At 38.3% G+C, this 24,105-nt stretch overlaps 1 protein-coding gene across 4 annotated transcripts in view; it reads right to left on the bottom strand.

Moving 5' to 3' along the window:
• Positions 1–24,105, bottom strand: part of WWC3 (WWC family member 3) — a 103,169-nt gene that overhangs the window by 63,742 nt on the left and 15,322 nt on the right. For all 4 annotated transcript variants that reach the window (XM_069875250.1, XM_069875241.1, XM_069875231.1 and 1 more), the window contains exon 2: positions 633–742. In XM_069875250.1, coding sequence (XP_069731351.1) covers positions 633–742 — 110 coding nt within the window. The remainder of the gene's footprint in view (positions 1–632; positions 743–24,105) is intronic.

Raw genomic sequence — 24,105 nt, forward strand, 5'->3', positions numbered from 1 at the left:
GTACAAAGCTGTAAAGATAACACAGTTTTTTAAAAGCAGGCAGGCAAATGTGTCAGACTGTGGTGACGCAAAGCTTAGCAATAGTCCCAAAGAGAAAAACGTTGAAAATTTCTGCCTCTTAAGTTTCCAATAAGGACATCAGTTGCCTTTTTGATAGCATTGTGTACTGTATTAAAGTATAACCATACATTGCTTGAGAGGATGATATTACTGTATTTCACAGTGCTTCTAGCTAAAAATCAGCACTTATCTCTCAGAATGCATTTTATTTTTCAATATAGTAGAGTGAACAATGGATGACTGGAAAAATCGGAAACACAAGAGTATAGCAGGAAAATTTTCTGAACTGACACATGACAAAAGTCAACAACAAAACTACTGATACTCTAAGTGACAAAGCAAAACAAAATAGTTTTATATGCCATAACTCGATCATACATTGTAAAATTCTTTACAAATGGAAGGATTGTGCCCCCATTTGAAAGACAAGAAAACATATACTGCAAGAAAATTACTTGCATATGTTTTCTCACAGTGGCACGAGGTGCAGAAATGGTGTTGGAAATCAAGTAGGCACCATGAGTTAATATCAGCTTGCTAGGATTCCTCAAAGTAATCATACATCTACTCACGATTTATGTGGTCCATATAATAAACTCCAATCTGTTGATCGTAAACAGTTTCCCATCCTAAAGGAAGCTCATCACCGACACAGTCAGCAAATGTCAATGGCTTTGTAATCCTATAAAAGTAACACAAACAAATACAAAAGGTGTAGAGTTTACAGTGCAATGAATGTTATTATCTATTTTGAAGATAACTCCACCATTTGATCAGAAACTAGTTATGCTGCTTAGGAATGTGCTAACAGTTACAAACATATAGTTTCCAAATAAAATTTCATTTAAATATGCTGACAGATACTCTCCAAACAGGTAAGACAAGCTTCTCCATTCAAGTTTCTATGTTTAACAGTTTAATTTCAATGGCATGCAGTCCTGCCGGTTTTTCTCCCATACTGCAAAGATCATAAAAGTGAAGCTGGAGTTAATCACTGCTAAAAATTACTAGAGGCTTTATAAGCTTTAACTTCTTTAAGGTGTCAAAGCAGTATGATTGTTTGTCCTCAAAAAAAAATGAAGTAAAATTTTAAAAAGCACTATGTAATAGATTTCTTCTCTTTTCAATTATACATTTCCAACTATTCATCATATCTCTTAATTCATACCCACCCAAATTACTTCCTTTGCCTCTCTTCTTTTTGAGGGAAACAAGTGTCTAAAAGGAATTCTGTAGCCATTAGAGCAGAAATAGCAGCTAATAAGTAACTGCATTACTATCTAGCAGCTTAAACTATCACAACCCTTGCTAGGAAATTTCTTGGTATACCCGTGGGTGATAGAAAACCAAAACATCAATTTCAGTATTGACAGGAATGTTGCAATTACTGTGTTACAATTTCTCCAGAAAGCCTCTAAAGGACCACTGTTTTAGAATATCAAGGTATATAAACAAAACTCAAAAGAAGAAAGGATGCAAATAAACCCTTAACGTTCAGCTGAATCACATTTATTTTCCAAATCATCATTTTAATTGTTACTTTACCCCCAAGAAAAAGCTGCTATAAAATTCCTTTTCAGAAAAGCTATTATATTAATCGTTTCAACTAGACACAGCACACACATCCAACACCTTCAACATTTATTCCTTGAAGCATTTCTACTGCCTACAGTGATGTCAGCTTAGCAAAGCTTTAACACTTGCATTAATTTAGGTGCTGACTTAAGTTCAGCATAACCTATGGCATAATACAAGTGAAATTTCCATTTTACATCAAATAGTAAGTTCTAATACCCAATTAAGGTTTCCTGATACCACATTTGGACTATGCTTACAAATACACTGTGGAATAGATATCATTGGGACTGGTATTTGCACTTCAGCTGATAACATCTAGATAAAACAATAACTTTGTATGAACTAGAACATACCTGTCTTTGACCTATCGTCCTTTCCCACTCCAAAACAAAACCAACCAGAAGAATCCAATGGTAAAGACTTCAAATGATGGAGATACTACTAGAGCTATACTTGAGCTATTCCAGTAAGTGCACTAAGTGCAGCATTCAACCACTACAGAAAGCACATAACTTTGCACATAGCAAACAGTAAAACTGCATTCATCTGCCTCCTAAATCTATTTCAGTATTTTTGAGACTAAAGTGTTTGAAATTAACTGCAGTAGAATAACAAAAAAAGTATCCTACTACCTTCAACATACTGCGTTGAACAACTCTGTACAACACTACAAAGATCCAGCTATTTAGGTCAATAAATAAAAGAGCTTGATCATACTACGCTATGAATTCTCAAACATGTATACATAGTTTATTAAGATGAAGATGTACATAAGCTTGTGCACTACTATCTAAGTAAAAATTTTCCGTTACTGACAAATACATTGTTTACATCAAGTAATCATGCAAATCCAAAGCTGCTGTAATGAAGGAAAAAATGTTACTATGGACTGGTACATGCATTCTTTCAGTAATTCATCTAACACTCAAGCAGACCAAAATATTGCCAAAATGCTTCTCATCTCCCTGGAATTCAGTCAAATATTAAAAATAGAACATGAAATATTTTCTTCTTAAACTCTCATGGTTTTGTTCTGAAGACATTACGTTTACAATTGCTCAAAGCAACTTAGACATTGGCTCCTACATCACCAATCTATAGACAGCATTTTCTTTGGAATGAGTTATGAGACATGCTTGTCCGTTACATTAACACATCCTCATCCTTTATTCGGAAATACAACCTGCACATGATACATGCTTTACATGCTAGTTTTTCACTGTATGAGAACTTTAATTCATCCTTCTCCATGATCCCAGCAGGGCTCAGACTTCCAGGACAAGGACAACACCAACTTTCTGGAAAAGGGAGACTGAAGAAAGTCAACGCATCTGGTCTAATCATTTTTCATTCCAGTGTTACATAGCACACATGAACAGTTTAATTAATGGTTTTGAGGAAAACCTGTACGAAAAAGAACCCAAAAAGCTGTCTTCCAGATATCTGAGCTATTATTAATTCAATGTTACTTATTTTAAACTAAATTCAAAGTTACTTCAAACTGGATTCCCTTCAGACAAAGCACAACATTACACTGATTCAGTCACGTTAACATCTATGAAGCTTAACCTTCATTCATCTAGGTCAAAACATACAAAGTGTAAATTAAGAATTCAAAGTTTCTCCCTGTGTTTTGCACTGGTTCAACTAAGTCAACTGAAAAATTACATTTGTGGTTTAACCAGCACAACTCTGAACATAAGATATTTTTTTTGTTTCTCCAGTTAGGGAAACTAAGGGCTTCCAGAACAATAAAAACAAAATGGAACAGATGCAGATATGGATATTGGAGGACAGCCACATATTACAGCACTAGACTGCTGAAATTCAGTATCTCCTGGAAATACTGCTTTACCCTCTGGCGTTTTTTTTTAATTAGCTTAAGGACACAGGACAGGCACAATTATTTATTCAGAAGCAGAAAAGATAAGCTACAAGTACATCTGTTACAACATTTCAAAGTATTAAAGACAAAAACTTTTCAAAGCATTATAAAGGCAGACAAAGACAGAACAAAAATGCTGTCATCTTTATTTAAATAAAAAAAATAACGACGGCTGCCCTGAACTATGCTATCCACGGTAGCTGAGAAACATACTAAGGCATTTTATCTGTCACAAGTGATCATCTCTTTTCATGGGTTATCAGTGAGCCCCATCCTGCCCCATTGCCCACAACAACTGACAGACACTAATAGGAAGGTTCTGAACTTCCAGCTGAAGACAGAATTCCTCTGGAAGCAGTTTAACACTAACTGGTTGCAGTCACTGTATCTACAGCCAAGGTAGAAGTGACAGTCATCTGCGAGGGCCAATTGTGCATATATCAAAGACCCAACCATAACTTCAGATTAATTGATTTGCTCATTCTTTATTATCTTGAAACATTTATCCATCCCAAAAGTAAAGATTCTCTTCTGTCATTCATTAGGAATCCAATCTTTTGTGACCCTGAAACCTTCCAAAAGCAAATACAGAAACACATAAGAAAGCTTCCATGACCCAAATCCTGCACACCAAGCTGAGAGAAAAATCTTTGAACATTGTCATGCACCTCGGATTTGTCACCTCTAACTCTGCTCAAAATAATTTTTGTTGTTAACAAGAAATGGAAGTCAGGTATTTGCCTGCAGTAAAACAGACATGTGAAAAGCCAGTTTTTATTAATGTTTTTTTTCTGCATCAAATATCAAGTCAAACAGAACACAGAAATCACATTACAAAATAAAACTGAACAGTTCAATGAAACCATTTTTGATTAAGAGATGTTCACTCTTCTCCTTGTGTACGTATTTCATGTCCATTACTTGTACACAGAAGATTACTACAGCTTTCTAAATATGCACCAGCAACAGATATTTCTTGAACACATCAGTTAACATCAGGGAGTGGGCAGGAAGGAAAGAAGACAGCAAAACGCAATGGCTAAATACCATTTTAGATAAGTTACTGCAAGACTGCTCTCAACTTTACTGTATACAATCTTATTTCAACTCCCCCCCTTTAAATAATAGAGGAACACTTCTGGATTCAAAGAAAAGGCACACTTCAACTCTTCAAAACACAGTTTGACTACCAGCATGGGGCACCAACTTCTTTGTCATGGATTTTTAAAAACAGAACCAGATCACTAAATACATAAGGGATCAGAAAATATTAGATAAGGTCCTCATTCTTCCTGTGGCCCTGATACCATATCAGAGGTCCACAACAGCTTGAAATCGCTAGGTCTAATAAAGCAAAACTTACCTGGGAGGAACTAAATTAAACTAAATTAAATTAAGACAGAGCCTGGTTTTGCAAGCCCTTGAACAAGAAATCGAAAAGGTGTTTCTAAAGCTGAAACACCACTGCAAACTAGCTGTCATCTCTCAGACAACGTCGAGATGCCTAAACTACAACCATCAACTTATCATTCAAAGTGAGCCTGGATTAAGAGGAAAGCACTAATCATGAGGGCTAACTGTGAAAAACCATCACGTTCTGAAGAAAATCCACCATCTGTGGGGGAAGACCAAGGGAAGGATGCAAGAACAGCAACTGTCAACGGTGCTTTTATTTCTGTTCCTGATTTTGATCAAGACCAACAACAGAGACAGAAAATGTCTAATACAATTTGATACTCCTCAACAGACAACCAGGAAAGAGAAAAGGTGCTTCCTACACGTTCAGAAACAGCTGCACACCAGCTTGACCCACATGGACTCACCTCGTGGTAGCACAGGCTGTTATGCAGCAAATGCCTCTGTGAACTCCAGACTGCCCTTACAGCACGCAGGAGTACAGCACAGTTTTCCTCATTGTCTGTCTATTACTATGGACTCTGCTCTTCTCAAGTAGCCAAGTCATAAAAATAAGCTGGACTTCGAAATAAGGTTTGGTAATTTCCATACTGACTGCTTAGTCAAAAGTACATCAAAGTTCAAACTGTATGAATAGCTTCCAGATAAAAAAAAATCCTTTATAATTTCTTTTTCTTAACACAAATTATATATCTGCATGATTGAACTTAGAGTTCCGAATAGAATAACTTACTCAACTTCTACTCAATCCTTGATTACAATAAAACCAAAATACAGATAACCAGAGAGAAACTTGCACAAATGAGATTCTGTGTTCAGGACAAAGACTTAAAAGAAGGTAACTTGTATTCAGTCAAAGCTGGAATACATTTCCCTTAGAAATAAATGCTACCCCACAGCAAGGAAATAACAGCACCAGCTCTTCTGAAGGTCACTTGAAATTCAGCCTTTTTAAGACTACATTATATTTTGCAGTAATTTCCTTTTTTTTTTTTTAAAACAACTGCAAATATGCACATGAAGGAGTGCTAATAATGTCAGATCAGTATATTTGTCTCAATCTTACAGTAACATCAGCCAACACAGCATACATCAATGTGCAAAAACCAGAAGGCATAGGATGGCATTAGCCAGCTACACTAATGAATCAACATATTTAAATGTGGAGAAAAAACTTCTTTTTTAAATGGAAAGAAGCATTAGCTGCCTTTATCACATGGTATTACAAAACCTTGACAACCTATGCTGAGACAGCTGACAAGCATGTCATTCCCACAAATATTTGAGTTATTTGCCAATTACCACCTCCTAAGCCATGGTTTGCCACTGCTTACAGCATGGCAAACAAGTTGGTGGCAGTTCTTTTTAACCCCCCCCTCTGTAAAGTTACAGTGCTTCAGAAGGTGGTTAAAAAGCAGCTCTAACAGCTATGCAACAGGGCAGTGCAGCAACTTCATCAGCCATCATACTCCTCAGATCGTAACAGCCTTTGTTTACAGCCACCTGAGCTTACGTAGATGAAGAAAAGTGGTATCGTCTATCTACTTCGTGCTGAAGGAACACATTCCGCAAAAATTGATATAATGTTCTAAAAACTCATTGGATTAACGAGAACGTATGAGCACTCTCTATTTTGGCACCTAAAACCTAGATGGAATGATTTCTTTCCTACAGCATTCCAGTTCATCACATCCTGTGTTGCGCACTACATTGAATCAATCGACTCCAAATCAAGAAGAATTCACTCCTTCATGGCAGGCAGTCCCTTTACATTTCTTTAAATCTACTAACGTTTTTTCTGATGGGCAGGCTATTATACATGTATTGATGAAAACTGCTCACCACATGCAACATATTCGCTGCTGCATGCAATTCTAATAGGGCATGTGGCCATTAAAATCCTGAACAATTAGATTTCATGATGCAAAACATATGTGAAGCTGCATCTATGAGTAAGATAACCTGTACAATATGTTAACTTAGAATGAAGAAGTAACAGAAGTTCATGTTGCCTACAAACACCAATGAGAAACCTACCTGGCATGCTCTAACCTTCTTTCACTACTCCAGAAACAATAAACATCTACTAACAAGCAACAACAGAGAAGATACTTCTGTTTTTATCCTTCATCATACTGCCCAAAACAGCTAAGAAATATAGGCTTAGTATGTTGAAACATAAAATAAAATAAGACGTTATGTCCAATTGCAGCTCTCGCATCACTTGTCTGGCTGCTGAAACAGTTCCACACAAGCAGTCAAGTCTTTCAAGCAGCTGTCCGTTTTTATAACAGCAACTATGATCCACAAATATTATGGAAAATTGTTGCTGAAAACATACCCATCTTTAATCAAGATCACTGAAATTCCTCTTTCAAAAATTACAGCCAGGTTAAAAGTCCATACTTTTAAGAAAACTGCTTTTGTTTCTACTATTTATTATTTCTTTACAGAGGGCAAACAATAAAAAAAATGCAGGCAGAGGTGTTAAGTAAGACTGTCCACGAGCACTTTAAAGAATGGGGGGGTTTTGTGTATGCAAAAATAGCTTGAAGTTACAGTCAACTGTACAAAGCCACCAGCCAGAACCTGACACAAGTGACAGGGCACAGAGTCGCTGGAAGGGCTGGCTGAAGGAAAACAGTCTGGGCAGTAGGTGACTTGACATCTGTACCAGAAAACAGACAAAACTGCCTATGGCAGCTAGGAATAAGCCATAAGAGGAGGACAACAGATAAGACAGTTAAGGGAGGGAAACTAGGAGACTACAGTTCTACTAGACTGATGTTAAATTGGACCTCAGTATTGAATATGTTAGACAAGTAACATGCAAGATATTTACGGCTTCTCTTTTGCCAATCCTAACAAAGCTCCCTTTGTTACTCAAAATCTTTAAATATTTATAAGATCTTCTGAAGGACTTGCATATTGAGAGAAACTAAGAAAAAACCCGAACAGATTAAAATCAAAAGCCAAAACTAAAAAATAAGGAAAATTTAATGGGAAATATCAGAATATGAGAAAGCAAGCTGAATTCATTCACCTGTGTAAGACATCTAACACAACACTACACCTATCTAGACACAGCATAGCTTTAGAGTGGACAAGTAATGTTCTAGTTTCACTGATTATGAATCAACGTTTATAACTTTTCCACCAACTTCTGTGAATAACAGTGATCCCCAACTACATACTATTGGTAATTAAAGTCCTATGTAGCAAAGGCCAGCCCTGCAGTTACCTGTTTATTTCTTCCAGTCTGCAAACCACAACTCTGCCACGTTCTGCTGGAGAAGAGCAAGTAACACAGCTGTCCTATTTCCATGTCCTCAGAATGCATTAAAGCTTATTTCTATGTTCAGTTCAGTCTAACAAACTGCTTGCAGTTGTACCCTTAGTTTTGCAATGAGTCTTTAGTTTGAGTACTCAAATTTCTGACTGCTTCCTTGGCTGCAATCCTGCCCACCAGCTAACTAATCCACCAAAGAAGAGTTGCTAGACCCTTACGCAGAGGACAGTATACATGCTTCTGCATACGCAAAATTGTTCTCTTCTGACTGATGGTCACAACTTCTGTATGCAACTATCAGATGAGGAGCAAACACCTGTACTTCCCTAATGAAAGTCATAGAATCAAAGAATGACCCAAGTTGGAAGTGACCCACAATGATCATCTAGTCCAGCTCCAAGCCCTGCATAGGACAACCCCAAAATTCACAACATGTGTCTGAGAGCGTTGTCCAAATGCTTCTTGAATATTGTCAGCTTGGCACCACAACTACTTCCCCGGCTCATCTTCTTGCCATTCCAATGACAGGCATCTGAGCAAACGTGAAAAGGTACATCTGTGAGACCTTACCAGCAAGTTCTTAGTAACCAGCTCTTCGCACATGAACAAGAACAACAGGAGGAGTTCAAAGCAGGAAAACAATTAAGATAGGAAAAACAGGTCCCCAGCAGACAAGGAAGAACAAAAATGGGACATAAAACTACAAATTCAAGTCCATGAAGTACAATGTTAGAAGGAAAGGCAGAACCAAAATAAGTTTACATCTCAGTAACAAGTAACTAAAATGGCCTTAAATGCTGCAAGACACTATCATGCAGTGGAATACTCCCTACAGACTCTTGCAGGATCACTCCAAGTCTATATCAAAAAAAGATTAGCACATCCTCACTGTTACACTGCCTCTTCCATTTCTAGTTCATTAAGGTATCTTGGCTATTTCTAGTCTAGTACAGAAGCAAAAGGGTGAAGTTTTTCAAAATTGTCTTTCCATCTGTTATGTTCTCTCACTAACCTCATATATCCTGTATCCAGAAAAATTATGGCATTTGCTGACCAGGTTGTTACACTTTAGTCTGATACTGCTAGACTTAACTTTTCGTCATAATTTTGAAGTCTATGTGATTATCCCAAACAAAAGGGCAAAGATTTTTCTAAAACACTTTGACAGCCATCGGCAATTCAAGTTTCTATACATTTGTCATGGTTAGCTGTGCACTCTTGGAAGTTTTCCACCCTCCCTTAGAGTTATCTTCCTGCCTTTATCAACTAGCCAGACCGGATAGCTAATTATATATATGTATGTATAATTATACATAACATAGCTCATTATAAATGTGTGTGCATACACACACGTGCAGTTTATTGATTCGTCCAAATACCCTTAGAGAGTCAAATGACGAAGGCTTAACTTAAACATTCTTCAATAAAGAAAGCATTGTAAAACACTTTGAATTACTTTAGTCAAACCTCAGTCAGCAAAACTGAGACTCTTATGTTAACTGGTAGTCTTTGGGCTGACTAGAAGGCAAGTAGTTGAAGATGCACAGAGTTTAACACCAGAATCTTGAGGCCTATATTCAATAACATCCTGATGCGGTCTACAACTGCATATTAACCAAGGAAAACTCATACACTGAGGAGGACCATCACACTACAAAACATGCCAGCAAACATGCTGCTAGAGGGATTTTAAACTCCTGTAGTCTGGGAGAAGCAATGTTTAAGAACAGGCTATAGCCAAAGCATACTTAGCTACTAGCATTCCCCAAGAGGTAAACTGAGACTCAATGAGATTAGAAACAGACAAATGTCTATGTGCACCAACAAGCTCAGCACTATTATCAGTGAAAATTTAAGTAATTTGATGTTTTAAAACATTTTAAGCCCCAATCTTGCAAAAACTCACTATACTTGGGGTATACTCAATTCTTTTTTCCTTAAATTAACCTCATGAAACTATTTCCACCAGTATGTTTTACTCAACGATACTAGTAAAAGAGAAAACACATGCTAAAAGTTACCAGAAACCATTTCCAGAAAAATGAAGCAGAAAATGACAAACAATGGGAGGAAAAAGCAAATGCAACTGGACTGAGTATAAAACAATGGTTGGAAAAATATATATTCAAGAGACCATTCTTTTCAAGTCTCAGAACAAAGCAGTGTGTAGATAAGTGCCAAAAGAATATGCATACCATGACTTCACATACATCCTATTAAAAATAAATTGTGAGGTAAAATGGTAAACAAACACCTCACACCCAGAAAAGTCTACAATGTCAGCTAATATTACAAATTCAAGACAGAAGTTTCTCATTTAACCTTTCAGAAAAGCATTTCTCCTTCTCCAACCAGCTTGCAAACAGTATTATACTTGTCCTGTATTTTTTCTAAAGTACAACCTATAACATTTCTCAAATGTGTTCAATTACCACATTCCTGGAAGTTTTACGGATTTCTGTACTATTCTGTGCTATTGCACTCTCGTGCACTGACTCTGCCTGTAAAGCTGAAAAATTCTGCCTTGTGAAAGGCCACAGTCCTGGCCCCAAGAACGCTCAGTGCAGTGGGTGCCCATGGGCACACAGGGAAACCTGTGACCAGCGAGGGGCGTTACACTGTGCTCCATTCCAAGCTATAGCACATATCTGTAACGCAGGCTTTCCAGACTGCTTATCTTTTCAAGTTTCTGAACTACGTTAATAAAGCAATACTTTATGTTGGGGTGCAACAGTGCAACTAATGTGACACACACGCAATGCAAGGGCACAGCTTCAATCACTTGCCTGAAGATCTATTAAGCTTGACTGAGCTCTACACAACTGAAGTGGAAATACGTTGACAGGATCTTTGATGTTTTTGGTTTCAGACTCCATTTCTTGCAAGCAGTGATCTATGGCAGTCACCTCACTATTTAAGGTTTTTTCCACTCTTCTAGGAGTTTGAGACCCTTAATCAAGCACATATAGACATATTTCAGCTGCCTAGAAGTGGCGACAGACAAGTCATCAGTGAATATTGTATACATTAGCATACACGTACAGACATCCTCAATTAACCGACTCATTTAAGAGCTCCACATTTTAACTACTATTACAAAAGCAGTTAACAGTTAGCTTTAAGGTATTAAAAGTGGTCTAAAAATAAACCCATTAAAGAAAAAAAAGGACACAGTTATTTTCCAAACCTATCAGATTTAACAAAAGAAAGTGTATCTCTCTAAAATCTTTCCTTCTTTTATAGCACTGGAACAATAATTCCCCTGCTAAGTACAATTATTTCTTTAAGGCCCAGTAACTAGCTAAGGAATAAAGCAATGGTTCTGCAACAGTATGTAGCCTTGCTACATCATCTTCTCCACAGCTCACTGTTTGCCTTTACTTTAAAATTGTACATCTAGCTGCCAAAGTATTTACACTTTATGACGTGCTAGTTTATATCATTCCTAAGCTTTTGATTCTTAACATTCTCAACCTACTAGTCACGAATACAAATTCATGCAAGCTACAAATACATAATACTAACGTAGATGCTGGGGAGAAGATTCTCTAAAAATTATGTATTTTAAAATCTTAAAATTGCTTCCACAGACCAGGGCAACCCTCTTGTCAGCCAGTAATTTTCATGCTTTCAGGAAAATATAGCTCCTGTTTTCCCAATAGTTAACTATCCCAGTACTATTGCCACTTCCCAAATACACTTGCCTCCTACAGTCCTCCTTAATGCTAACCTTGCAAACTAATGCAGTGTATTCCCCAATAAATATTAGCAGTTTAGTAATATATCCTAAGGAAAAAACCAGTTTTATAGATTTACGTTTCTCTGAAATTTTTTTACAAGGTTGAAATTATTAAGTTTGATGCTATTACTTCTATGGTTGCCAGAAGTTGTGCAATATATTATATTTAGTCTTCAAGTCAGATCAATAAAGTACTTCCAAGTAAGCAATATGAGGAATTACTCATAATTTCACTGTCATGCTTTTGCTCAAATACAGGAATAAAAAAATATTCTGTGAAAAATCCAGAGAAATCCAGCCAGATAATGTCCTTTTTATGAATAGTAATAGTGCAATAAAACAACAAAACCTTAAGACAATCTGCCCAAACCCCATATACAAAATATTTAGAACTATCAGAAAAACCCATTTTCAGTATAAGAAGCTAATCAAAGAGCAAGACAGCACAATTAAAGGTTTGGGATTTCTTTACTGTATAAAATTTCTGATCTACCAAAAATGGGAAGGTAAAAAAAAAAAAAAAAAAAAATCAATTAACAGGAGATAAAGCACACTTACAGAAGATACCATGCCATCAAACCTACACTACTCTTAATTTCAACACAGCTGAACACCCACAAGTAACAGGTATGTCTTTGCTAGAACTGCAGTGGTAATTAGATTGAATTTATACAGTAACATACTAAAGAGACTTTGACAGTAGGTGGCCTCCTCTTCTTCCTCCCTGTCTCCCATGACTGAGAAGGTTAAAAATAGAGGCTTCCGTTTCCTTAGATTATTTCACTTTAAACTTTTCTAGAGCACTGAAATTAGCTACTTTGCCAGCTTCCTACATTTGTGTTAGAAAAGAAGGAGTGTTAAAAACACGCTTCCATTTACAGCAACTTAGGAAGCTGACTTCTGTTGTTTGTATTATTATTATTATCATTTGTAAATGAAAAGCCCCCCTAGAAGTTGTAGCTTTCTCTTCCAAAGGTTCCTCACCCAATGATCCCTTGCACCGCCACATAGTAGCATATTTGGGGGGTAATCTTTTGTACTTGCATTTTTTTCTATATTTATACATTCCTTTGCAGTTAGTAAATGCAGATATTTTCAGTGCACAACGTTCAATTCCTCATATCCAAGAGCAGCTCCACTACTGGGAAGGAGAGCTTAAGAGCCACAGAAAGCCAGCCCTCCATCCCAGCCTTGTGCCTTCGAGTAAGTCAGAGCTGTAGGGAGCTTCCAACTTCCACCACGGCAGCACAGAATGGCCCCAGATGACCAAGTCAATATTTTAAGGTCAGAAGGAACCACTGCCATCATTTAATTGACCTCCTGCATAATTTAGGCCACAAAACTTTAGCTGGTAATTCCTGCATCTAGCCCAACATCTCATGGTTGACCTAGAGCATATCTTCCATAGTGGTAAGAGCAGTGTTTGTTTATATTGAAAAAGATGTATATCACTGAATCTAAGTATCTGAACTGTTCATCTGGAAGTACTGCATACCAACAAACAAAAAGTAGCACGTACTCAAATACTGCTGTACTATAAAGCTGTACCATCTACACATTACTATAATGCAGTGCCATCCATTTATTAGGAAGTCTGGTATGCTTTGTTGGGCACTGCCTCATTAGGCGATTTTTTGATTGGTTCCGATTTTGCTAGACAGAAGGCTTCCTGGCTCAAGTTCTCCCTCCTGAGGGTGTGCCCCATTCTCCTCTTGTGAGAACCTCAATTAACAGCTCAGCCTTTCGAAACAATGAAGCCGAGAAAAAAATGCTGTCCCTCCCCACCACCAAGCTAGAATTCCTACAGCAGTCTCCCAGATAAATACCAGCACTAGTAACACTGGGACCTGAATTTTTCAAGTTTCCTGCTATCCCCGCAGAAAAATATTCAAGTTTAGTCAAGCAACCAGGGAGTGGAGAGAGAGAGCACTCTTGCACATGCTCAACATAACTGTGAAGTACGGAAGCCCTGTTCTTTGCAGATTTAATCTCCACTGAACTCATGCCAGCTTCTCAGGACCTCTCCTCGCTACACACCCATCCAACCCCCGTGTGCCAGGACATCGCAACGCTTGCTCCAGCTGCATGGAGCAGCTCCAGAAAAACATTTCCAGTACAACTCTGCTCCCTTCTCCTTGTATTCTGGCAAGAGAGACTAAAAAGACAGTTTCTCCTTCCAGTCTCAATGCAGTCCCTATTAGCACCCGAACACCATGGAGGAGAAGAAGGAAGCAGGCACACAGTGATACAGAAGGATGAGGAGCATGGGAATGACATGCTGGAAGAAGAGGAGACGACAATCAGAAAGCAATAAATGGTGCAGGGAGGCACACAGAGAAGCAGCAGCACAGGGAGGACTAACAACTGAAGTGGAACAGAAGGGTCTGGCTAGGAGCACTATGAACAGGCCACGGCCTGATCAGCAGGATGGGGAAAAGACAAGACTAGCCAATGACGCTGCCCTCCGCACCTCTCTTCTCCAAGACTCCGAATACAGCTCTGTTCTCCCCTGTGCACTCCATTCCAACTACACCATATGCTCCACCTGTAGTTTTGTATGAAAATTGGATTAACAGCTTGGTGCTAGCAAACTGGAGAGATTCCTGTTGCCTTCAAATGCAGTCCCCTCTGCTGCCCTACACGGCACAATCCCACCATTTCATAGCACTACTACTTGCAATACCCATCTGCTCATACAGTAGTACACTTCAAGTCACTAGAACTGCAAAAAAATTAACAGGGAAAATAGTAATTTGGGGGGGGGGGGTTACCCCCACAGTTACTGAATAGCATCACTTTACTTCACTATTAGATGACCAAAACAGCAGTGTAGAGGAGGAAGAAGGGAGCAAGATCTCCTACTGTTCTGAAAAAGCTGTTAATCCAACTTGCAGCATCCTAAGGGTACACTAAGCCTCGCTTCTTGGATAGATTTTTTTGGTGTCCCCCCAGCCCCCCAAACACTAACAATGCAGACCTCTAATCCTGACATTTTAGAATAGATCCATGTTTGCCTACAGAACTTCAATAAACACACACACACAAAAAGTTACATATGCATCACAAAAGTATCTCAGTTACCAAAAGTACAATCAGGCACCAGGACCTATATCTTAAGGAGCCATAGAAAGTTTGAGGGAAGAACAAAGCCTATTTTAAAAGTCTGATTCTTTCTCAAGAAAGTCAAGTATAGAGGAAATCAAAACCCAAAACTCAAAAGTACCCCTGAATATCTACTGCTAGGCATTTGTACTCTTGTGCCTAGGAACAGTAATCCCCAATACGAACACTTCCTTCATTGCTCATTAGCAACATAAGAACTTGACATGGATAAATGGATTAATTAGGTGGTTTCCAAACATGTTATCTGTTAAGACGCGTTAAGAAAAACAGCACATACCGGGAGTTACTCAGGAAGTACATAGATATTCATGAAGGAAATGAACTACTAAAACACACATAATGATTGATTGACCAAACACCCCTTAAAAGGTGTGCAAAGAGACAGCTATTGTGTTTTGAGACATAGCCTCGACAACACGCTTGCTAAAATGTATTTTTTTCATAGTAAATGCAATTAAAATCTCTCCACCCAGCTTCTCTTTTTCTTCTCAAATAAGATCAAGCCTATCTTTAACGCAGAGAGCACTTACATGCAACAACAGAAAAGCCACAAAGACATCAGAAATGCAGATTAAAGGAACTGCAGAAGTGGATCAAGAACGGGAAAAACATCTCCATTTCCAAGAGGCCTGTCTGGTACTGAGTAACCAGCAGGTTGGACAGATGCATTCAGGAGAGAAATGGCAGTTTATGTATGATGCAGCACAAATCTAAGCTCTTCTTGGTGCAGGCAGAAGGAACATGATGTTTCCTTTCCTTAAAATACAGAAAATCACTTACCCACAGAAATGCTATGAAGTCTTGTAGGTTAACCCTTCCCAGCATTTCACATTCTGTGTTACTAGCAGTGGAAGCATCTAAACTTTCAGTTTCCTTAAATCCTATTTAGCTTTCTTCAAAATTATTTACAGCTAAGACTTAACCATTAATGGGACCCTCTCGATCTTTGAAGTGAGGCTAATTGGTAGAAGAATCACATGGACACAGCAGCTGATCAGCAAAATTTGAGACAGGTGGCAAACTTCTCTCAACAATACCAGCTATTTCCAAATATTGAAAGATCTACTGATTTGATCCATTAGTAGCTTGAAAGAGAAAAAATCCACAGTGTTCAGAAGTGTTGTAAGCCTGCCTGGGTTGATGAGCAATGCTTCAGGAGATCCAGTAAAAGGAGGGCATGAAGCAGACTGAACCACAATTACTATTCCAGACAGCAGATGCCTAATGTGTGCTGAAAACTTTGTGACTAAAGTCTGTTTAAGAAACCAGGACTTAAAAAATTACCACCAGCTCCTCAAAGGCTATTAGGAAACCCAAGTGAACTGAAAGGGAAATGATGGCGCACAGGAAGGCAGGAGAGCATACAAGCATGACAGGAAATTCCCAGAAAAACGTGATAATGACTCTTAGGCACTTACTCCGCTCCACGCATTTTCACGTTGTAGCATTTTCTAAAAATCTTTTACTACTACCCATTAAGCGAGATGACACCCTCACATAAGGCAGCTGTGGAAAAACACGAGTACTCCCTCTTTCCTCCCCTATCTTGCCCTTATGCCACAACCGAAAACTAATTTGAAGAAGGTTTTTCTCACCGTTTCCTAGACTGCTTCTGCTGCCAGGAAAGCCTGTCTTGTGCTTTCACCCTTCCTCTAGCTTCCTTTTGCAGGTCTTACCCCCCTATAAGTGAACTCAGATGTTTACATACATTGCTACTCTCAGCCCTTCTCAGCATTAAATCCACAGCACTCTTAGTCACAGGATTTGGATTTTCTCATTTCATACTGCCACAGCATGACAGTAAGGAGCTACTGAAGACAGAATCTGTCAGAATAGCAAAGGTCTTCAGTCCATCCCTTCCCTACTCATCATCGTAGTTCAAAGTCTGATCCTAAATGTTTAACGTCCCTGAGAAGTTAATCTTGACAATTTTCCCCTCAAATTCTAGCTAAAAAACAACAAAGACATCATCAGTTAAAGAATCGTATTCCATGAAATCTACTTCCCCCTCCAACATTAACAAGTTATTTTTAATGGCCATTCAGCAGCACTGCTTTTCAGCCTACCCGATCATCTTCGATCTCTTTTCAGAACAGCCCTCTGATGCAAGAAGCCTCACTGCATGCCTAGTTTAACCCCATTGCTCTGCTCCAATACTTTTTAATGGAAGCCTGCATTTTACAGCTACGAATAGTGTAGACCCCTTCCTTCCCTCTGGCAATATATTGAGCAATGCATCTTACTCACAATAAGTTAATGCTTATAATTCCTGCAAAAGTTAGTTTTATGGAAACAATAAATTGTCCGTAACTCCTTTCAACAAAGGAGCAGTAACAAATACACTAGTTTAAAAATGGCACCAGTCAAGCCTCAAGTGGACAGCTGATTTGGGGAAGAACACCAAATCCAACCCACTCCACCTCAAAAAATACCAAACAAACTGCAAGGCAGCATATCAACTAAGACACCTTCAAACCACCCTGCTTTCTGAGGTGGCAATACAGCAACACTAAGGGCGCACATCCATGAATGCAAGTACATTTCTAGTGATGGAATAATCTGTACTTTTCAAAATTCCAGCAAACACATAAAAGGAGCACTATTCAGCATTCACTTCTTCCCAGAAAATGAATGCTGACAGAAGCAAAAGACAGGATGGCATCGTTGTTGCCATAATATAAATCCAGAATACTTAAAAGGATAGCACACAATTTATTGACAACTGAGCCAAAATAATTTCACAATGTTTCACAAATAACATTTTATGCAATCCAAGAACAGTTGAAAAGTACACAAAAATGTTTAAAGAGCTCTTGTCTATGGACTCTAATTGCTTTTTAAAAGGAAAACAAATTACCTAAATGCCATTTTCAATAGAAGCTTGTCTAAGACATGGTTTAATTTAACGGGTATTAAAGACATTTTAAGATACTATAAGCATGGACAAGCTCTTCTGGCAACTTTACCATCCATCAAACTTTAATGTTAATAGAAGAAAAAAAAAAAAATCATTGTTTTCAGAGATCCAGCAACAATTTTATTTTTATTTCTTGCTTCCTTCATAAGTAGACATGAAAATGAACTCACCCTGTCCTCAGCAAGCAGCTCACCCTCATTTATTTTGTACAACTAAGCCCAGAACATTCTTCCATTGTTCTGAACCTATAGCACTTTGATCTCCAATTTCCAAAACAAGAGAAATACAAAAGCATTTTCAAACACGCCTTCCAGATCAGACATGCTTAAACACACACATACATATTAATGGCACAAATTACTCTGTTCCCTTTAGATTGCTGTTAATCACAAGCTTTTTATAAGCATAAATTTTGACTGTACAAAATACATAGCTATCCAAACAACAAAAATACTCCTTTCTTAATACTGTCTCCATCTTTCCTTCCAGGAAGCACACAAACACCGTCTCACAGTACTGGGAGACACATCAGCCTTCCAGAGCTGAGGGTGGCCAGTTCCTACATGAGGATGGCCAGTGCCAGCAATGCCTCCACGAGCACCACTCAAGCATCACTGCGCTGCCTTACAGCACATGCTCCTCAAGCTTGCTCCAGCGCAAGAGTGAGACACAATTCCAGGCCCTAGCACAGGAGCAGCAAATGCTGACATCTTCATGATACAGTGTTGCAGAGGAGAAACTGGAGGGTTACTTGACATTCATTATAAATACAATTGTTCCTATCACATGCTGTCAATAGTCGCATGCCTCTTAATTAACTTCCAAAGCATTCTGACAGCCTTATGGCCACTGCTTTCCCAGAACAAAACTGCTACAGGTTAAGCTGCCAACTATTCTGCACTGTGGCAGATGCCTACTACTCACCCCAATCAACCTAATACAAAGAAAACTTTTAACAGAAGCTAAATAGCCTAAAGACACAGACTAACACATGAGAGAAAGTACACTTGAAGAAATAAAGAACCATCTGCGTTTATCTTATTGAGCTTGGCAAACACAACTTTCATGTCTATGAAGATCAAGAAATTAACAATTTTTAATGCTTCTTAAAAAAAACCCATTACACCTACTGCCTTTGATAGCAAGGTAGAAAGGAGCTGGGGAAAGGAGAGAGACACCACACCACCATATCCTCAAATCAAGCTTGCTCACTGCTACGTTTCTTTGCACTATCATCAGCAAACCTTAACTTCAAATATTTAAGCAAAGTAACACAAGACTCGGAAACCAAGGCCTTCTGCCTCTAGAAGGCTGTAACTGAAATATCGAGTATAACAAATTTTCACAGAATTACAGAATGGGTTGGGTTGGAAGGGACCTAAACATCATCCAGTTCCAACCCCCCTGCCATGGGCAGTGACACCTCTCACTAGATCAGGCTGCTCAAGGCCCCATCCAACAATTCAAGGCCTTGAACAATTCCAGGGAGGGAGCATCCAGAGCGATCCATTCCAGTGCCTCATCATCCTCACTGTGAAGAGTTTCCTTCCAATGCCTAGTCTAAATCTTCCCCTCTCCAATTTATAGCCCTTCTAGAAAGTGCTTTGCAAAGTAGAAGCATGAAAGTTAGCAAACAAAGCAAAAAAAACCCAAACCAAAAGATAATTAAATCTTTACGTTACTCATTTTATTTGTAATACAATCACATTATTCATTTATAATCAGAACACAAACATGAAGTTAAGAAGTACCATAAATAGTACCCACCTAAACACCAGATTCAAAGTGTTCAAAAATTACATCACACAAAAAAATATGCACCAGAGCAGAGAACTGAACCCTAATCTCTCAAATCCCCAACCTGTATGAGTGAACTATATACTACCTCTTGCTTTGCAAAGGCATGAATAAAAGAGGGAAACAACATTTTAGAACTGATATTTCACAACAACTAGAAAAGGAGGTCAGAAAAGGCATTGCAGCCCAGAGACAGGACAATGCACCTAAAAGCAGGATTTTGGAAGACTGGGAAGAAAAACTTAAAAGGCATTTTTCTATCAGGTATTTGAAAAGAGGAATTGAATTGCCTGCTTTGAAGATTCAACTTATCCTTCCAAGCAGCTATTGTGATTGGATTATACTAGAAATCTTCCTGAAGTCATGGCTTTATTTCAAAGATCTTTGCTTAAGACAACTTCATTATTTACAAAATGCTCTACTACTACTCTAAATGAACAGGTAAGAAAGTAATGAATCCACTTAACTAACACTGGTGATAGGTGATATATCCTATGATTATACATGTTATGTATGCTTTATAAGTAGAACCCCATGAGAAATAACAAACACCTACAACTTGTACAAAAAGAACACAAACTGATCTCCATAGAGAAAGTAATACAACAGTAAAGATACTGTAAATACATACAGTCAATAAATTACTCCACACAAACACCTCTACATTTTGCCTGCAGAGGATGTTTCCAGCAGATCCAAAGCAGCTCTGCTCTGACTCTCAAGCATACAGCTCCCACTTACTTCAGTGAGGCACAGAGCTCTGTCTAATATAACCTAGCCTACACAGGGCTTGTTAGCTCAGGTTTGGTGATGAATTAACCACAGCCACCTGGCTCCCCACCAGCTCAAAGCACGAGCTGAATTTGCAACATAGCATTTAGACACAACTGAGAGTGTCTCATAATGAAATTGCTTGCTCACCTTATTCACCTCACTTACTTCATCTAGTGGAATAAACTACTCACCTGTGTTGCTACACAAAAAGCATTCACATGGAAGATCGAAGGCCCTGTTTATTCACACCCAAATTTACTGAACTGCAGCTTTTTCAGGCAGAAAAATACCTGCTTAATGAAGGTCAAAACCCAAGTGAACAATCTTTGCTGAAAGCAAAACCAATGGCACTCACTACCCTTGACAGTATTTCACACAATACACAGCTCTGATGCATATGAACAACAAACAACTGCTAACAGCTCCAAGAGGTAAATTAATAGCAGGTATCTCACTGATGAAACTTCTGCAGAACTCTGGATCTCTACTCCAAGATTGATTTCCTACATGTATGAACAAATAGTACAAACTTAAATGCCTGGCAGCACACCACAGGTAACACAGCCTTAGAGCTACACTGCTAACTTCTATCTGTCTAACGCTTTGTTTACTTTGTGGAGAAATAGCACACCCATTGCACACACACCACAGAATGATCATAGTCCAGGCCTGCACCATAAGATCTGGCACACTAATCTCAAAACATCTGTATTGCTCATAAGGTAAAAACATCACTTTGTTTTTAGGAATTGGCTTTGCTTCAGTTCACTAGCTACTAAAAGCTAGCACACAACAGGGGCATAAAAAAAAAAAGGGCATTTAGTCCCAGCTCCGATAAAAAATATGGATGTAATTTTTATTAATAATATTAATTAATACATCTAAGTCTATTTGGGGTTTATTCCATGATGACCTTCAAATTTAGGGAAGCTCCCGAGATAAACTTCCATAGGTATCTGAGTTATTCAAACACCTGACCTAGTAGAAAGCAAGAAGCCCATGTTTACACCTAATCAGGTATCAGAAAATCTGCTCAGGAGCAAGTAGATGCAATATGCCAAAGCAAAAAGCATCCAGCAGAGAACTTTACCTTCCCAAACACCAAAGTCAATCAGCCACAAGACACTAACCCACAGGAACCCAGACTTCATTAGTTCCGGTAGTGATGGAAATACTTTATTTCTATAAATGGTAACATGTTCCACATAACATCTACTGTGAGCTTCCTCAGCACATCACGCTTGGTACCCTGCAAGGCATCTCCCCACCCTGCCCTAGACATTCACACGCAAGCTACCCAAATATTTTCCCTTCCAAATGTTATTTTCTTTAAAATTACATTAAATATTTCCTTTAAAAATCCACAGCCAGTCCTATTTGCTGGGTGGAACAAAGTTAGATGCTAAGCTGGAAATACCATAACAGCTGAGTATTTTAACTGGCAACACCCTTGTAACGACATGCCTGTGTGTCATATCAACTATAGAGTCTGCAACCTTACAAATCTGAAATCTCCCTGTTTGAAAAATTAATTTAGCAGGTTTATCACAAATTCACACGCACGTTTTCACAGACATTCTTGAGTTAAAAATACCCAAGAGCACTGTATTAAAGTATATATTCACAAGTTTAACGCGCAGTAACAATCTCTGTAGCCAACTCAAGCAGGTCAATGCACCATCCCTACAAGACTGAATAGAACTTTTGCGCCATGCTGTAATGCAATTTTCATTACAGTAATTTTTCTGTAAAATAAAAATCTGAAGTGGAGACTATATACTGTTCTTTAAACACTGATTTTTTTTCTCTTTCCAAATAAAGATCAGTAGCCTTACTACCTGTACCATTCCATCAATACAGGTGTGCACTATTTACATAGATTAGCAGTATCATGCAAGGAATTTGTCTTAAATAAACATAAATTGTATAAGGATAGTGTAGTTCCTTCTGCACTGAGCACTGCTGGGCTTGGAAGAGGTGAGGCTTTTTTCCAATATTTGAAAGCAAAGGTATGGCAATACATAATAAGACTACACTGTTTCCTTAACACAGGCACCAAACAAAAAAAAAATAAATCTGGGTTTATTGCCAATTTGAGTACTTCCTGGCATTTTGTTGCCGCATTTTATAACTTGAACTTTGCTGAGGTCTATTTTGTTGCATTTTATAAATGTAACAAATGAGGAGGGTGGGAGGGTGGACACTTAGGGGTAAGGCTAGATTCAGCAATCCAGTAGATCTCCGAGTCTTGATTAAAAATATTTCTCCTGATTAAAAGCGACCCACCCATAAAAATCAAAGAGAGAGGAATTTGGAGACATGCCAGTTCATACAATAACTATGTTTATTTGTCTTAATAAATATTTAAGAAACATGACTTGTGGTATTTGATATAACTGAGCCCATGGTTAAAAGGCCTCTCCATGACATAAGCAAATACAGTATATCCTCTTTATTTGTCCGACTTCTCTTCAACGTTCAAGGCTAATCTAGTTTCAGGTCAGGAAAAAGACTGCGGTCTATCATTTTAAACAAACCATTGTAGTAAAACGTGAACAGGAAATTCCTAACTACACTGTTCAAAGAACAATGATTAGAAAAACAACGCTAGCTCACAAAGTACAAGGAACCTTCAAACTATCAAAGGACAGTTTAAGTGGAAAATAAAACCAAAAAATCAAACATACATAAGTTACCATCCTCATTTTTTAATTTGCCTCCAGTGTTCCTCACTCCGTCCTCCTCACAGTGACCAGAGGTCCTTTGGACCTTGCCAACGGAGAAACCTTTGGATCTGAAGGGGGAAGAGAACAGTATATACAGCTCTGTCTGATACCTTGGAAATATCCGGCCTGCGGGAGTTAGTGCAGGCATGCCATTCATTCCACAACATATAAATGCCCTCTTTAGAGCCTCATCTAAGCAGCAGTTTCATTTGGATTTTGAGGCACAGGTCTGCCTTGTTTTTCAATAAGCTGCAAGCTATTTTTACCATTAAAAAAAAAGAAAAATATTTTAAAGCTATGCTTGCTAGTACACTCAGAGCACATAAAATGGATAAAATGTGAACTTCAGGAAAATCTACTCCATTAGCACTCTAATCACAGCACATATTTCTGTCCTAAAAACAAAACAAAAAAAAATAAACCCAAACAAACAAACCAAAACAACCAGAAACACACCAACGCAAAACCTAATGCCCCCAAGCCCCACCAAAATTCATGTATTTCAAATCCTACCAGGTCTATTACCTTAAAACACTCACATTCTTTAACTAAAGTGCTCTCACAACTATTTGGAGCTAATGTGCTCCAGAGCACACATCTGAAAGGCCAAAGACAGAAAAATGAATGTGTGATCTCAAAAGACTTTCATTTTAAAGGACACCATTCATGGATTGGAGGGCAGGGAGAATGCTTCCACAGCCAAGATACTATCCATGGTTTTGGGGTGTTCCTATTGACACCCGAGGTTTGGACACAGGGTAATTTATTTTTCAAAGAGAACAGAAAAGCCTTTTATAAAAT

The sequence above is a fragment of the Phaenicophaeus curvirostris genome, chromosome 1, assembly GCF_032191515.1.
Source record: "Phaenicophaeus curvirostris isolate KB17595 chromosome 1, BPBGC_Pcur_1.0, whole genome shotgun sequence".
NCBI classification, from domain to species: domain Eukaryota; kingdom Metazoa; phylum Chordata; class Aves; order Cuculiformes; family Cuculidae; genus Phaenicophaeus; species Phaenicophaeus curvirostris.